Here is an 18,658-nt window from a genome sequence, read left to right as displayed (position 1 = left end):
TAGGTATAACAAAAAAAGATAGGAATTTTTGAAACCTCGCTGGCAGAAAACATTCAAAAAACACAAAAAAATTACAACTCGAAAACTACAAAAAATCGCGCATACATGGGGTATTTTCGTATGCCTCCAGGTGTGAGGAATCTAAAAAAAAAATATTGACGTCACTAGTTGGAACAACCTGTATGCAATACTTACGTACATTAATAAAATACCTACTTTTTACTTGTATCTATTGTTATCAAAATTAAATTATAAGTTCTTGACTTGACCACGACTATGTGACCCCCTCCTGGCGCCAAAGCTGGATCCGCCCTTGGATCAACCGTGGTAGGGACAAGAAAAAGATGGCGCGTAACCGAAAAATGTGACAAATGTGTGTAAAGAAGTTTCACTTCAAAAGATGGCGCGTAACGGAAAAATGTGACGCGTAACGAAAAAATGTTACACAGAATATTTTTCCAACCCCGATAAAGAAGTTTCACTTCAAAAAAATAGTTCTTAATGCTGAGCCCGTATCCTCGCTACTAAAATTATTTCATTCATTGCCGCTTATTTCGAATGTGTGTGGAGTGGGAGCGGCTTGGTGGGGTGGTTTTGTTTTGTGATGGATGGAAGTTTTAGTCTAAAAAGCTCAAAAATAGGATGGCCATACTTTGCTCAAATCATTGAATTTGGTGTAAAGGTCTTCTTCTATAACTTTCGTACTACGAAAAAGTTGACGGCACGCCCATACAGATGGTGTATCGGGAGGGTGCTCGAACAAACTTAGGTAGTATGTTGTTCTATTTTTTAATTTTGGCCAAAATAGAAACTAAATTGTTTGGAGTGAACGGCGAGTTTGCGAGTTTTGAACTTCCATCAGTTTGGGGATATAGGAAAAATTATTAAAACTAGAACGTTCCATCTGCTTCCCTAGAGACGCCAACGGTCTGACAAAGCCGTAAGAGATCGATATGCTATGTTGTAACAAGAGTTGTATAAAACCTTGAACAATTGATAGTGTGAAAAATTTAAAATGACTGAAAATTTATTTGCATTCATTTCATTTTTGCAATCGGTTCGTACATAAAATCATTCATTTTCTAAGGGTGAGTATTGCTCTCCAAGTTGAATTTGTTTTTTTTTACCAAAGTACCATCTCCCGGGAGTTTTTCTGGAAATGGAAGTCATATGATTATCTATTATCGATTATATTAGTTAGCCCATCTAACCCCTAGTTGCGTTTGATCCACTAATGTTGCGTCATCAGCTGCAAAAAATTGTTCTACAGAAGGTCCTTAAGCTCAACCCTTGCAGAGTTATAATTTATTTTGCGTTTTTATAAGAAAATATTTTTTTTTACTAATACTTATTAAATTTCGATAATATCCACATCTTGTATCTTTTTCATTAGATTTGTGGTGTGAGACATGATAATATTAAGTTTTACAAAAAAAAAATACTCACATCATAACTTTTTGTTTATTTAATTCGGACCCCACTGCGAAAAAAATTAATCTACCGAAAAGTAATGAAACTGATGTTATATGTTCAATGGATTGTGTTTGTTTATCTGTGGTCAAACAAATTAGCTGTAAAGTTAAAATCATCTTAAAAGTAATAAGAGGTTGCAGACTAAATCTCTTTGATGTATAAATGCAGGTTCCTTGAAGTCGTTGAAAAAAATTAAAAATTCTTTTGAAAGGACTATCTAAGCCGATGTCAGTGAAAACTGGGACTTTCATTCACGTCACAAACACACCGAGTTATCGTAATTACCATCTGCGGTATGAAAAGCCCTCTGAGCCGCTTGCCACCATTGTAGGGTGTTGTAGATACGGGTTGCGGAATGTTAATCATTTAGCGGGATTTTTTGAAACGGGTATAATGACAGTTGACGATCGTAATGACGATGACGTAATTTAGTGACATGTTACAAATTTAGTTTTTTGATTAGTACTCGCATTAATACCTCGTATGTACTCTGGACAATCTAATAATTACATTATAATAGATTGATAACCTCGTATGTCCAGAGAATCAAACATTACAGGAAACGAAAAAATGTTTCATTTCGTCAATGGTGGTTAAAATATTATTATGTGCTTTTGTCCATAGTTTTAGATAGTAAAAAGGTCTTATTTATTAATAAAATACTTTACGATTGTACCAGTTAAATGACATAAGAGTCTAGAAAAAAAAATAAAGGGTTTTTTGACATACTAGTTAGAATGATAACCTCATTCTACAGTGACGATATGCAATTTTCATGGAAAAAAATTCAGGCATACAGTCAGTGTATTACACTGTCAATATATCAATATTATTTTGTTTCAATTCATTGGTTATTTATTGAAAACAATTCAATTAGAATCGATCGCTATCGTGTTGAAAAATTAAAGTCAGTGAATATTTTGTTAGGTAATTATTATCCGAAGAAGCGGGTGCGTCATATATCATCGTACAGTACGTAAGTAGATAAATTTAATTGAGTAGTAACTCGTTAAAGTTCCAACTTCCAGGTAAATAAGTTGGCAGTAGTCGATACATGTGAAATGTCTTCGACGTATCTAATAAAGGCGGAAACACATTATTAAAACGCCACGCGACCCTACGCAACGCGGCGCGTGTTGAGTCGATTATAATTTTGGTCATATATAGTATCAGATATGTACCCAAAATGTGAATCAAATCTTCATCAAAATAATCATCTGACTCGTTATTTATTAAATCCATAGCACAAATAGCACACGACTATACACCTTCACTATTGTCGGCTAAATGACTTCTGAATTTGCAAGCGTGTCGTGGTGTCGCGGGTGTCGACACGTTGCGTCGCGGTGCGTTTTAATAATATGTTTCCGCCTTAAATCACGTACGAACTTATCAGCACAAAATGTTGTAATTTTTTGTGAGATGCCTTTTTACTACTACTTGGTGCTTTAATAACAGTAACGATATCAAGTTCTTAGATAAATATACTTCAATCCCTACGTACCTATCTTTTTTTCAATCTAACCAATCAATGTGTCAAACTATTTTCGCCGAAATTTGCGCCGCCGCACTGCATTCGTTTATCAATCAGTGATTACAATTCGATGAATAAGTCCCTTCTAAATCACCTATAAACGTTGATAAATATAATTTAGGTATACAAGAGATTATCTTATAAAACAATCGGAAACTTTTAATCTAGGTCCAGATTTCTTCATCAGTCCATTATTTTATATATCTTTGAATTATTACGTTCATTTTGGAATAGTCTGGTTGTAACGGACATCAGCCATCCATCCAGTGGGGCAGCGGCGGCCTTAGGGGGTGGCGGACAGGGCAATCGCCCGGGGCCTCGCTCTTGCAGGGGCCTCGCGCAATAACCCAAGCAAATTTCAATTCATAATTTCTGTTTTTTTTTTCAATTCATAACTTTTGAATTTGATCCTTAATTACTTATTAAGGTTATAACATAACGATAAATTAAAATAAAGTTAGTTAACTAATTCATTCACTCAAAACATAATTGAAAAATTCATTATGTATTGTACAAATACCTAATATTTGTCATGTACATGGTCACAAAACAACGCAATAGTACCATTCCGACTTTCGCATCGTGTATGGTACTTTTCACGAAGGACAAAGGGCCTTGTTAAGACCTGCCACCCAGAGCCTCGCAATGGGTAAGGCCGCCTCTGCTGAGCGGGGATATATAGAGTAATAGAGTTGAGTACACTTTTGTCTTGTGCACTATATTTGCAGCATAATTGATCAGTCTCAATAGAAATCACCTGTCTGGCCAATTCTTGGTGGACCTTTATTTATCGCTTCACACTTAGAATTACAAAATAAAACTGCCTAAAAACAACTTTATTGGCGAAATATAGTCCACGCGCTTACATACTTGAGCATACACTTTACATATAAGATCAAGTGTACCTTTGCTGTCTACACTATTAAAAAGACGAAACATTTGTTTGTAAAGGATAAACTCTTAAACGACTGAACCGATTCTTCTTCTTCTTCTTCTCTTCTTTCACTAACACAAATATAATAATGAACCATTATCAGCGAGTCACATACGCTGTTATATAGCTACGATCAGTAGGAGCGGAACATAAAATAATAAATTCATTAAAAAAAATATAACCGACTCGAAATTGCACTAAAAGGTATTAAAGAACAATATTTCTTATTTGTCTTGTAATACAATGAGAATTGCGCGTATTAAACGATAATTAAATAAATTGTACACAAGATATCAAGATCCAATTAATCTAATATTTGGATGTCGTTCGTACCGATGCTACCATGCATCTTAAACATAAATGTTTGTGATTCATCGATATAGATGCATTAACTGAAGACTTATAAGCGGATTATGACCATGACGTAGCGCGGGTTTTAGAATTTTCATGTCATATTTCAGTTAAAACCTTTTATATACGACTTAGTCAAATCGGGTTCATTTGATACCTCCATTATCTGGATCGGTTCACAGACGGAGAATAGCTATGCTTGAATTCACGAGAAATTAATAACCTCCATCAGTTTTTTAAGACGGTAAAAGACATATGTTTGGTAAGCTATAAAAAATAGAACTTTTATAAACATCATAAATTTAAATTTAAACTTTTCGTTACAGATATATGGTGACCTAACGCTGGAGTAGAGTGAATTAGAAAATTCATACAGATTCTAGAAAGAAGATACAAATAATTAAATGAAACATGAATGTCGGCAATTATAAACAGCCTGTTAAACACAGATTTGAAAATGTAGCACTTAGTGATCACTTAAGACCACACACGTCTTTCGGTTATGAAAGACATAGTACGTATAAGCAAAATAATATACATGACACAAACACATGTGATTGGACAGATACTTATTATGACAATAATCCCTATCCGTCTTGTCCAAGACATCATCAAATATGGCCTGTATGGTCTTCGGAACGGTCGCGTTACAGGCCCTATTTGAATAGCAATTATTCATATATCCCTAGTTTCAATTATTGTATACCACCTCCGCCGCCACCGCCACCTCCTCCACCTATGGAACAGGTTATGCCTGACCTAAAACGTGCTCCATCACCTCATAAAGACAATAAACATATCAAACCTATACCAATGAAACATACGAATGTTAAAAAGAATCCTGAACTAAAAAGTAGTTTAGGGAACGCGCAGAAATCAGACTCGACGAGTAAAATAGCTGAAAAGCCCTACTCCCCTCCTGTTCTACCCATACCGACATTTTATGATGCTTTTGAAATCTTAGAAAAAGAATGGGAAGTATATAATAAATCAATATGGCGGGTAAAAAGAAGAGATGAAAGAGCGGTGGTATTAGATAGTATTCCTAAAAAAAATTCATTAGTCGACTATTTATCAAAAAAAAAAGCTAATGAAAGAGTTTCATAAAGGAGAATGATTACAAATATTATAAAAAAATAACTGTTAATAACTATTATAATTAATAATTAATTAATTATAAAAAAATAAACATTATATTAATGATGCTCTAGAAAATAGCGGAAATGTTTCATAATGGGGTTAATAAATAATTTACGTCCAAATCAAATAAATTCGTCATTTGTTTTTATACCTATACCGTATAAAGTGGCGGACGTGACGGGCGTGCGGCGGACACTTGGCCATATTAAATGTATCGCTAAATCGGCGCCGTCATCTCGTTCTCGGTGACGTCCCGGTGACGGCGGCGATGGACAAACGGCCTTAGGGCTATGTGTCATTTCCAAATGTATACTTTTTACTTGAAAACAAAGTATGCCAAAAATATTTCATATATTACATTTCCTTATTTATAGTTACCCTCAGGTCATCTAGCATAACTAATGACCTAAAATTAGTAGAAATAATCATTGATTGGCTCGAGTATGGTACAAAGGTGTACTAAGTTTTGATTTTCAAAATAAATTAATATCGTAAGTAAATAAGTGTTTCCGGAGCCAGAGCTGTGAAGCTCATCACGGAACGCGATGGAGGCTCACTTTTGATGCTCTCTGCCCTATCCAGGGGTCGTTCATTAAGTATTAGAAATGTCCTAGTAGTAAATAGTTAGCTGAGGTTTTAACATCAAATATTGTTTTATACAAATTAGTTATAATTAGTAACCTATAGTTAAAAACGCTCTGTGCACTGGTGACTCCAGAGCTGGTGCTTTTCTCGCTCAAGGAATGGGTGTCGCTATTCAGCGAGGAAATGTTGTCATGTCAAATTGATTTTGGTTCTTCATTTACCGATTATTGATTATTTTTACTATTATATAGGTTAAGAATATTGTTAATATTTATATGTTGTTTGGTATTAAAAAGCCAAGTTAAGTTTTAGTTTTGATTTATTATAAAATCAATTGTAAATTTTTGTGTAAGTTATAAAAAACGATCATTACATAGTTACCTTAATTTCACGAAGTTTTATTGATTTCAATACCTACCAATTATAATCCTAATAGGTAAATGGGTGTTTCGATTAAACGAAAGTTTAATAAAAGTTTTAATTGATTTAGCTTCTAAACAATTATCGAATGATTATTTTTTCGTAACAATTAAAGTTCGAAAACCGATTAAGGTATATTAAGCCCCACCTCATGAATAAGAAGTAACAGTTTTCGTGCTTTTTTAAGACTACGTTACAAGGCGTCCGTAAGTTAAAACGTCTAGAAAATGGCTTTAAAAAGGAAAATTTGCTTCCCAGTCACTGAAAAGGATTATATAAAATTAATTTGCAATTTCATATACCGCTTGGGTCTAGCAGACTGCTGGTATGAAAAACGGGAAATAAGATATCCAATATTAAACAAAGCATTCTCCCTTATCGTAAATATATTTTGGGTTATTTTCACGGTCAATGTTTTGGCAGCAAATTACAGAACAGATTTAACGTTAAAAGAAAGTAATGATGTACTTTTATTTAGTTATGGTTTGCCAGCAATAAGTCTCAAAGTTATAATACTTTATGCCAAAAAAGAAGAAATTAAGGTATTTTTCAAGAAACTTCTAGAGGGGGAGGTGACCCAACACTCGAATAAGAGAGCTATAAGAGCCGCAATAGTTGTTTACGTGGTTGTTTGTTGCGGTATTTTTTCTGCAACGGTGTACATGCTTTATGGCATCAAGGATTATTTTGTGGAAGGTATTATCTGATTGTATATGTATTAAGCCAACATAGTGTTTATAAATAAATATTGTAACAAAGCTGAACTAGGTTGTTAATAATTTACAGCTTACAGTCAGAATCACCGAAGGAAATTTCTGGACTCAATCTCTCGCTCAGTTTTTAATTTTATTTATTTCCTTAAATTTGTTTATTTCACAATATAATTTTTTAGAGGCATTCGTCATTTGTTGCAGACTTCCTTTAACTATGTTTTTCTTTCACCGTACACGCATGTATTAATTATGAATAAAATTTCATCGGCACACTCAGTGACAGTTTGGATTCACGACTTTGAACTCTTAATTAAATTGAATTAAAGTAAGCTGTTTGACTAGTCAAACAGGTAAAATAAATATAGTTTAAAAAAACTATAAAACACGCTTTTAAAGCACATCAGACTAAAAAGTGAAAAAATAATTTTTAGTTTTTTTAAACTATATTTATTTTCCACTTTTTAGTCCTAGCAGCAATACGTGTTGTCTCAGTTTAATCGTATTGCTTTGTGGACTTAAAAAAAATTTCATTGTTTTTTCGAGATAAACCTATGAAATTATTATATTGTCGCTGATTCTTTATAAGTGTAGGGGAGACCGGGTACAAAAGTAACGGCGGGTCGAAAGTAACAAATGCTCTCTAGATTCATCCAATGGTCGAACACAGCTTCGCCGCCGTCAGGCAATAGCTGAGAGCACCCCCCTAACTTGTAGTTAGTCGCCGCGTACTTCAAGCACTGTTAGATTGTGTGAGAGGATACTAAGTGTTTTTACAAACCAAAAGTAAGTTTTTCGATATTTTGTTATTTAATGTTTACATAGTCGTAAAAGGATAGTAGTAATCTGAATGTTTGCATATCTATTTTTGATTAGATTGATTGTACATTGTTTAAATTTGTTTTTGTTTAGCACGTTCCGTTCTAAGGTTATATTTCATGTTTCAACAAAAATGAGGAAGGGTACAAAAGTAACATAGTCCTATGGGTACACAAGTAACAAGTTACTTTTGTCCCCGTAATGATTTAATTACCTTTACTCCAACAGAATGCCGCGACAACGCATAAGAACAACTACACGACACATAAGTGTATAGAAAAGCGGCGGATATTTTTTTTTCTGAAAGGTGGCACGATAGTCAAATGGCTGGTAATGAATGGTTGACGGGTTTTTTAAAACGGCACCCGAGCCTCTGTTTGAGATCTCGGAGTTTCAACGATCATAATGTGAGCAAATTTTTTGATAATCTTGCTGAGGTAATTGATAGGTACAAATTTGAGCCAAAAGATATCTGGAATATGGATGCGAGAGGGGTCCACTGTCCAAAAACTTAGCACGATTGTTGCTCAAAAAGGAACTGAACAAGTAGGTGCAGTAACCTCAGCAGAACGTGGAAGATTAGTAACTGTTGCTGTTGCGATTAATGCTCAAGGAGGACACATACCTCCTTTTTTCGTATTCCCATTGAAACAATTCCAAGACCACATGATACTTGAGGGTCCTGTTGGTTGTGCCGGAGCTGGCAATGCTAGTGGATGGATGCAGAATGCAGAACTTTTACTTTTTACATAAATACTTGTTGATAATAAACAAGTATTACATATAATATTGTATTAATTACCAACCTCTTCTTGTTACTTTCGACCCACAACGTGTTACTTTCGACCTGCCTACGTGGTCGAAAGTAACAACTGACTTTTTTTTTTAACTCTCTGTTATTCATATAAAAGACACCGTAGTAAAATAAATCGAGCTGCTAGTGTAAAGAACATAAACTGAATTTATATATGGTTATATTAATTTAATGACAATATTAAAACCTAGCCACAAATCAAGTGTGAAGTACAAAGTGTTACTTTTGTACCCGGTCTCCCCTACAAAGTTTGAATTAAATCTGTCCGTTTAAATTGGGTCAAAATCGAGTCCGAAGGAGTCGGTTACATAGTTTGTTGGTGCATAGCGCCTGAATATTATTGAGTAGCAACTACTACAATTGTCTTAACTGCTACAAACAGAACAAGGGCGTGCTTTAGTTTGTAGTATTACTAATTCATTCCAATTACACCTCTGTACAAAGAAACATCTTTTTTGATTTATAATCCTTTTTTCAAAGAAAATATATTTGTTAACTTTCATACTATCCTGCAGTAACATTGGTCCTTTGAGCACGGATAATAATTGAAATAAATAATTAATTAATTACTTCAATCAAGGTCAGTGGAGGTTATCGAGAAGAAAAAAGGATTTGTACAGGAGTGTGTCGTGAGTCGGTATAGTTTTTTCTTATATTATTTAAATGATTTAAAAACCTGATTTAATTATTGTTATGTATAAAAGTGATTTGTGTTAATTATTATATACGTAGTTGGATATTATTATTTTTAATAAAATTGTAGGTGTTACGTACTATTTTACATACCACGTTTTGACTACTGCTACCTACTACTTATGTTCAAAATATATATTTCTTTTAGCGTTTTTGAAGTAGATAATTTAATTCTGTTTTATATTGGTTGATTGTGTGTGTAGGTTTTTTTTAATTATATACCTTAGAATATTGACGATAGTTCCAGGATTTAACTGCTGGCTCTGCAAACATGTCTGAAAAAACCGAAGTAGCTGAACTTATTAAAAAGCGCAGCAGCTATAAGGGTCAAGTTACCATTTTCAACGGGTTTTTATCTTCATTTGAATCGCCATCACCTCCCGATGAAAGGGATTATGAGGAGTTGGAGTTGCGCATTAAGAGGTTTGATGCATTGTATAATAAGTTCGATGAGGTGCAAACACGATTGGAATGTTTACAGGATGATGAGAGTCAGGTGTTTGGGGAGCGTGAGGAATTTGAAAATAGATATTATAAGGCATTAAGTAATGCTCAGAAAATTCTTTCAAATTATAAAAAATCTCACATTCCTCTTCCATCTGATGGCGAAGGTAGTGTCATACATAGTGTTAAACTGAATCCTGTCAAATTGCCCACGATCCAAATACCGAAATTTAACGGTTTATTTAACGAGTGGATCGGGTTTAGGGATACGTTTATGAGCCTAATTCACACTAACGACGACCTAGATGATATTAACAAATTCCATTATTTGAAGTCGTCTCTAGAGGGCAGCGCTGCTTTGGTAGTATCTTCCGTTGAGCTCTCAGGGAAGAATTATAGCGTAGCTTGGACATTACTGTGTGACAGATTCGATAATAAAAACTTATTAATCCAACATCATGTTGCTGCACTATTTAAAATTGAACCTGTCACACGGGAGACAGCATGTAATTTAAAGGGTATCGTTGACCAATTAAATAAAAATCTAAGGGCCTTAGATAGATTGGGCGAATCCACTAAACATTGGGATACTTTATTAGTTTACCTAATAAGTCAAAAGTTAGACACAAAATCATTCCGAGAATGGGAGGAATATAAAGGCCGGCTACCCACCGACACACGTATTGAACTTTTACACTTATTAGATTTCTTACGTGTTCGCATTACTTTATTAGATTCAGTTGAACACAACACAAATTCAAAAATTAAACCCAGTCACAAAACTATGACGTTACATACTAATAATATTAACATTAAAGAGATTTGTCCTAAATGTGATGGCGAGCATAAACTGAATATGTGTTCTCAGTTTTTAGCCTTAAATAACGAAGAGCGTCTTCAATTATTGCCAACATTTAAGGTTTGTTTTAATTGTTTCTCTAAATCTCATTTCTCAAATAATTGCAAAAAATCAGGTTGCAAAATATGTAAGAAAAAACATTCAGTTTTAGTTCACGTTGCAGATAAGCAGAAGCTGTTAGTGCGTGGTGAGGGTATTGGTTCTAATGCTACTCCCGCCATCAGTAATCCGAATAACTTGACATTATCAACCAGCGTTTCTTCTGCCGGTCAAGACAATAATTGTCGCCGCGGAAATTTGGTTTTATTATCCACTGCGCTAGTCAAGTTATACGATTCAAACAATCGCGAACACGTTGTTCGTGTTGTATTAGATTCTGGTAGCACATCTAGCCTTTTATCGTACAGGATGTTTCAACAGTTAAATCTGTCGTATAATAAAATAAGTCAATCCGTTCAGGGTATTAATAATGCAATTACCCAAATCGATAAAATGTGTAATCTGCGTTTTAAGTCATTGGATGACTCATTTACGTGTAACATTAATTGTTTTATTTTACCATCGTTAACTGATAGTGTACCAAACAGTACAGTTAATATCTTAAATTTAAATATTCCTACGAATATTTGTTTAGCGGATCCTCATTTTTATAAACCCGCGTCCATCGACCTTATATTAGGCGCTGATATCTTTTGGAATATAGTAGGAAACCAAAGAATTGAGTTAGGTAATAACAAACCTACTCTTTGTGAAACAAGGTTAGGTTGGATAGTTTCTGGTCCAATTTGTGATACGGTTTTATTTTCAACTTGTCCACCTAATCGTATTCAGTGCAATTTTGTTAGTAAAAATCTAATTGATGATGATATTAATTCTACGTCAAATAATTTAAGCCTTAACAGTATTCAGATGGTAGGTCCAACGGTTCAGGACGATCTTGTGTCCATTCTTTTGAGGTTTAGACAACATAAGTATGTTATCGTCGCTGACGTAGAGAAAATGTACCGAAAAATACTTGTTCATCCTGATGATAGATACCTGCAGCATATATTATGGCGTGACATCCTATTTCAATCCCTTAGAGCTTTCCAATTAAATACTGTAACATATGGTACCGCGAGTGCACCATTTCTCGCTACAAGATGTCTGAAACAATTGGGACTCGAATGTCAAGACCACCAGATAGCAGAAGTCATTCTCCATGATTTTCTCGTCGATGATTTGTTGAGTGAGGGGGATGATCTGAATGTAGTGAGGAATATTCGCGAAAAAGTAATAACCACACTAGGCTCAGCTGGTTTATTCCTACGAAAGTGGAAGTCTAATGAGCCTCAATTAATTTCAGAGTCTGCAACAGAAGCCTCGCATAATCTTAATGTTGGGGGGAATGAGCCAAGTAAGACCTTAGGTTTAGGTTGGCTACCTGTTTGTGATGATCTTTATTTCCCAATTGGGTTCTCTACTGCGGCTAACACAAAACGTACCTTGCTTTCAGTGATCTCACAAATATTTGATCCTTTAGGTCTTCTCTCTCCTGTTGTCATTAAATTTAAGATTATATTACAAAGTTTATGGTTGCAGAGTCTATCATGGGATGAACCTCTTCCTTCGCACATCCAAGCACTCTGGATGGATGCTACTAAAAATTTAAATGTGTTAAATAATTTACGGGTATCACGTCATGTAATGATTAATTCGTATGAACAATTAGAAATTCATGTGTTTTCGGACGCTTCTGAAAGGGCATACGGTGCCTGTTTATACATACGTAGTAGTGATCGTAGCGGTAATGTATTAGTACGTTTATTAACAGCTAAGAGTAGGGTAGCACCGATTAAACCAACTACAATACCACGGCTCGAGCTTTGTGGAGCTCAAGTGGCTGCAAAACTATATAAAAAGGTTTGTAGTTCGTTAAGAATTAAAGTTACGAAATCATTTTTCTGGACTGACTCTTCCATTGTATTAGGTTGGCTTAAGATGTTGCCAAGTAAATTAAATACGTTTGTAAGGAATCGCGTCGGAGACATTTTAGAAATAACCGGTGATTGTGAATGGCGTCATGTTCCTACCGCTCAAAACCCAGCTGATTATGTTTCTCGAGGAGTTAAAGTCGATGATATTGAATCACTAAACATATGGTGGTCAGGACCAAACTTTTTACAGAAGTCTTATACTGATTGGCCTTCCATTTTAGTACAATGTGAACCGTTGCCAGAAATGCGTAATGAGGTATGTTTACTTAACATTGCTCATCCAATAGAATTCATTCAATTTGAACGCTTTTCAAATTTTAACAGACTACGACGTGCTATAGCTTATCTACTTAGGTTTATTGAATCGTGTAAGGGTCGACGTGCTGTAACTAATTACCTTACTGAAACAGAATTAAGTAATTCACTTAACGTTATTATTCGTTCTGCTCAGAGAGAATCTTTTCCAGAATATGATATTCTTTTACAAAAGAAAGAATTACCAGTTAAAAGTGCTTTGTTAAAATTTAATGTATTTTTAGATCAAAATAATTTAATGCGTATTGGCGGTCGTATTAGTAATTCACAATTTTCATATGATAAAAAACATCCTTTACTATTAATGTCCACACATCGATTAACACAATTAATATTTCAACATGAACATTTGAAACTTATGCATGCTGGGCCACAGTTATTGTTATCTTCAATAAGAGAAGTTTATTGGCCTATCGGTGGTAGAAATTTAGCAAAGACTACTTATAGACGATGTATCAGGTGTACACGCATGAAAGGAAAGATTGAAGCTCCTATTATGGGTAATTTACCCCAGCGTCGAGTAACTCCCGGTAATTATCCTTTTGAGTCTGTTGGCGTGGACTATGCAGGTCCTATTGCTTCTGTCAGTCGTCAAGGTCGAGGCTCTCGTATTGTCAAAGTTTATATAGTTATATTTGTATGTTTTACGACTAAAGCATTACATCTGGAATTAGTGGGTGATTTGACAAGTAACAGTTTTATTTCTACTTTTCGTCGATTCATTGCTCGTCGGGGTAAACCATTGCACTTATATTCAGATAATGGTACTACATTTGTTGGGGCTTGTAAAGATTTAGCTAATTTCTTAATGCGTAACTCTGACTCTCTTGCCACTGATCTCATCAATGATGGCATAAACTTTCATTTCATACCTGCGTATTCACCACATTTTGGTGGGATTTGGGAGGCAGCAGTTAAATCTACGAAATACCATTTATTAAGAGTATTAGGGAACTCTAAATTAACTTTTGAAGAATTGTATACAGTTTTAACGCAAATAGAAGCTATTTTAAACTCACGACCACTCACTCCCTTATCAACGCACCCTGAAGATCTGACCCCACTGACCCCTGGACATTTTTTGATCGGACGTCCACTCACAGCTATTCCAACTGAAAGTTATGTAGACCACAATTATAGTCATCTTTCAAGATTTCGAAGAATTGAACAGCTTCGTCAACATTTCTGGACACGATGGAGCAAGGAGTATATCTCAGAACTCCAAAAACGGACAAAATGGCAAACCCAAGGAAACCCTTTGCAAATTGACTCACTTGTTTTGCTAAAGGAGGAAAATCTGCCACCTATGAAATGGAAGCTGGGTCGCATCGTGGCGCTCTTTCCTGGTGCAGATGATGTTGTTCGTGTCGCAGAAATTAGAACGTCGACTGGAAATGTGAGACGATCATTTTCGAAAATTTGTCCATTGCCGAATGGATTGGTTGAAGCCAAGCCTTCAACGCCTGGGGGCATGTTGGTGCATAGCGCCTGAATATTATTGAGTAGCAACTACTACAATTGTCTTAACTGCTACAAACAGAACAAGGGCGTGCTTTAGTTTGTAGTATTACTAATTCATTCCAATTACACCTCTGTACAAAGAAACATCTTTTTTGATTTATAATCCTTTTTTCAAAGAAAATATATTTGTTAACTTTCATACTATCCTTCAGTAACACATACATACAGGTGAAGTTAATATAAAGCGTGTAAAAAAGTGTTTCTATATAAAATTTTATTTAAACTTTTCAGACATACCAGTACGAGTTGAGGTTCTTTATTACCCTAAGACGAGCGATACTGGGCTCCTTGTAAATTTTATTAGATTTCTAGCCATAGTTCACTTCTGGTACATTATCTGCATTATGAATTCCACCGACTATCTCTGTTTATGTACTCTAGTCTTTATCAAGTACAAGTTTATAAGAGTTCGAATGTTTTTTGAGAGTCTTGGCAAAAAGTCTAAGAGTAGTAAGGAGTTTGAGAAGGAGTTTTTGGATGGTGTCATGTTACTCAAGCATGCTTTATGGTACGATTTCTGTTATTAATACTAAAATTTATACACATTTCATGACTTCTGAATCGTATACTTAAAATAATTTTTCGTTAGGTGCGCTCGCAATGTACAAAACACTATTGGAAGCATATACAGTGTACAAATCGTTGAAAGCATTACTTTGCTAGTGGTTTTACTTCTAAAAGCTGTGGTGAGTTATTTAAAATTTTCACTTATAATACCACAAGAGCTTCAAAATTATCGGGTATTTCCCGATAGGTTCGTTGCAAACAATTCATATAGTCGTCATGACGACTATATTTGTTTGCAGGGAACCTTGAGGGAAATGGCCGATAATTTTGAAGCTCGTGTGGTATTCGGGGGATTATTTTTCCGACCCAAATGTCGGCCAATACAATTGCACCATGAGACGAAATGTACAGTTAACAAATAAGAATTTCATAATGAATAAAACAACTACTTAATACTTTTCTTGAAACAACGACCAGAGAAAATTTTCACAAAAAATTTTCAGTATAATACCATGTAGGTTGTACCACGTGACGTCGAATGGTGCAATTCTATTGGCCGATATTTGGGTCGGAAAAATAATCCATTAAAATTTTGTTTAACAATAACAAAAATTGCCTCATAACAAGTCATTCAACTCAGTTCTTTATAGTTTAATCTAGGAATGGCCTCTTCATGTTGGACCTGTGTCGTAAGCCTTCCAAAGGATCAAACTCCGTTCTTGAAATGAAATTCAAACCGAGATTCATAATAACAATAGTTCAGTAAACTATATGGACCTACTATCGACTATTGGTCTTCTTTGATATTTTTTTTAGACTAGGCTATCTAAGCCTAGTGAGCTGGACACATCATACATGTTTGCTTATAAACAATTATAATCAAGTAATAGATACAGAATCGGAATCTAAACTTAGCTCGCGAACTAGGACTCCCATATTCCGATTATTTCGTATGTAAAAATCCTAATGAATTGTGACATAAACTAGGACACTGAGACTTGTGGTTATTGGTTGTAGCGCCACTGCTTTTGTTTAATTATTATGTACATAAAAAATACAAGACCGTTGTATTCATAATATTTAAAGGTACAGTATATAAATGTATTTAAGGTGAATAAATCTTTCTTCCAACACATTATCTTGATTAAATTTTCTGTACAAAAATGTAATTTACAATATAAAGTTAATGAAGTATGCGCCGGCAAAGCTAGTTAGCGTGCATTATCATAATTAAATAGTGTAATGTATGTTAATTTCATGTTTAAATTTACCGTGTTATTTTAGTATGCTGGGTCCGATATGGCGCTGCTACTAGTGTGTGTGGGATCTTATATCTCTATAGTTATCTTAACTGGAGTTTATATGACATATTCGGCTAATATCACATATGAGGTATATAGTGTGTCGTTATAGTAGTTCTATAATCTAATATATAAAATTCTCGTGTCTCAATGTTCGTTCCCATACTCGCCCGAAACGGGTCGACTGATTCTTATAATATTTTTTATGCATGTTCAGTAAGTCTGAGAATCGGACCACTCCTAAATTTCTATTTTTATTTTTTAGACAAAACTTTTTTTTTATGATACAGCATACAAAAATACATACAACCCTTGATTGTCACCCCTCTACGATCAACCCCTTTTTATTATAGTAGATAGTAGACTTAGTCAAGATGCCTTAATAGTATGAAAATTTGTCGACACGAACTGTAATTTTAATACAAATTTAGTTTACGACTAAGCCCAGTATTTATTTGAGAAATTGAATGCCCTTATCATGTTCATAAATGTTAGAAAAACATTCCTAAATATTTGAGGTTTACAGTAGATTATTATTATTAAAGCTTTATTAATCCAAACAACAATTACTTAGTTTGCATTCCTTAATATTAGTATTAGTTGTGTTAGTATAAATTTATGTTCTAGTAGTGGTCTAGTTCTTGTATAGCCCCTTTTAGGGTAAAAGTCTCCATAGTAGATTAAAGAACATTTGAAGCATTATTTCCCTGGACTTTGCATTTCAGGCTTTGCAAGTCCCTACAGCCATTTTTCATTGTGGATGGGAGAAGGTTAGGATTAGACCAGGTCTTCGGAAACTCATAGTCGTCACGCTCCAACAGTCTCAGAAACCACTTTATATGACAGCCTTTGGGGTCATCAATTTGTCATATGAAAATTTCTTAGTGGTAAGATTTTCGTAATTTATTTATACTAATAGCTGTGCAATGAATTTTTCCCCTACTTTTACGATTACTATTTCAGACTTTATATCTGTGTTTGAAGCACGTTCAGTAGCTAACAAACCGAAAGATTTTTGCGACGTAAAATTTAAATTCAAATTCAAAATCTAGTCATTTAGGTATTTACACTTATAAACGTCAATAAAGAAATATATATTAAATGCTTCTAAATTTTTTTATACGTAAGATCCCAAGGTTGCTAGGATATTGTAAGCACTACATCGTCTATGTTCCATCCCTGAGGTCGTAAGTTCGATCCCCGGATGTGCACCAATGGACTTTCTTTCTATGTGCGCATTTAAAATTCGCTCGAACGGTGAAGGAAAACATCGCGAGGATACCGGCTTGCTTTAGACCCAAAAAGTCGACGGCGTTTGTCAGGTACTGGAGGCTGATCACCTACTTGCCTATTATATTGCCTATTGTAGCGCCACTGATTATTTTAATGTATTTTATTAAGAATCTCCTACTTAATACATAGATTTTTGGATCTAAGGCATACATTACAAGCAAGCGTTAATTGTATTCAATGAAAAAACAATTGCTGCATAGCCGGGCTTTGAATGCACGTTGTTAGGATTGTCACAACCTTAACCACTATGCTCTCAAATATGTATGTTTTACAATCCACTGTGGGTTTATTTTCATCGAAACATTATATTTTCAGGTTTTACGGTTGTCTTATTCGTTCTTCGTGGTTATGCGAGATTCTAAAGGCACAAGAACATAAAGAAATCTGACATAGAATTATTAGCGACGGATTAATAGATTGAAATAAATTAATAGATTAGTTTTTTAATGGAAAGGTTTTCAATAACTTATGGTTTGTAGAATCGCAAAGGATGTATGGAGTTTTTCGGAAAACTCAATTTTATTTTTATTTTTTTTTATTTTATTTTATTTTAAAAGGCACACTAATGAAACACATACAAACACTTACAGAGAACACATAACATAGAAAACAAGATACATGCATGCGCATCAATAACAAGTGTGCACAACATTTATAGGGAAACATTACAATGATAAAGATAAAATAACTTCAAAATTAAAAGTAAAAACCAAACTAGATTTAATTTTTTTTTTAAATTGCAATTTACAAATATGTACATATATATAAAAAAAAAACAATAATTTTCAACTTTGCAATTATCACTATTGGTCACGGACTTTTATTTCTAAATCTTAGTTACTTTAGTACATTAAACACCCTTGATATACTTAGTCAGGATAAATATATATCCGTTAGTATATATATGTATTAAAGCAATACTGTCTCAGATGGAGTAGAAACCTCTGGGCGCGAGCTCCCCAGTACCAG

The 18,658-nt window shown here is 34.4% G+C and overlaps 2 protein-coding genes across 3 annotated transcripts; both read left to right on the top strand.

Annotated features, from left to right (window-relative positions):
- The first annotated feature begins 6,664 nt into the window (after window positions 1–6,664).
- LOC125050263 lies at window positions 6,665–18,067 on the top strand. The gene is made up of 6 exons (XM_047649990.1): window positions 6,665–7,076; window positions 14,820–15,096; window positions 15,178–15,274; window positions 16,380–16,487; window positions 17,122–17,283; window positions 18,005–18,067. Exons 1-6 carry the CDS (start codon window positions 6,665–6,667, stop codon window positions 18,065–18,067), a joined length of 1,119 nt encoding a protein of 372 aa, XP_047505946.1.
- LOC125050464 lies at window positions 9,092–14,672 on the top strand. Of its 2 annotated transcripts, none has more exons than XM_047650348.1 (2): window positions 9,092–9,409; window positions 9,715–14,672. In XM_047650348.1, the coding sequence occupies exon 2, from the start codon at window positions 9,745–9,747 to the stop codon at window positions 14,557–14,559; it is 4,815 nt and encodes a 1,604-aa protein (XP_047506304.1). In that variant the 5' UTR covers window positions 9,092–9,409; window positions 9,715–9,744; the 3' UTR covers window positions 14,560–14,672. The 2 variants fall into 2 exon arrangements, with proteins under 2 accessions (XP_047506304.1, XP_047506303.1); XM_047650347.1 differs by having other exon boundaries at window positions 9,092–9,417.
- Window positions 18,068–18,658: the final 591 nt, after the last annotated feature.

The sequence above is a fragment of the Pieris napi genome, chromosome 6, assembly GCF_905475465.1.
Source record: "Pieris napi chromosome 6, ilPieNapi1.2, whole genome shotgun sequence".
In the NCBI taxonomy this organism is placed as follows: domain Eukaryota; kingdom Metazoa; phylum Arthropoda; class Insecta; order Lepidoptera; family Pieridae; genus Pieris; species Pieris napi.
The sequence above is the reverse complement of the archived record's forward strand: the minus strand, read 5'-3'. Positions and strand labels throughout refer to the sequence as shown.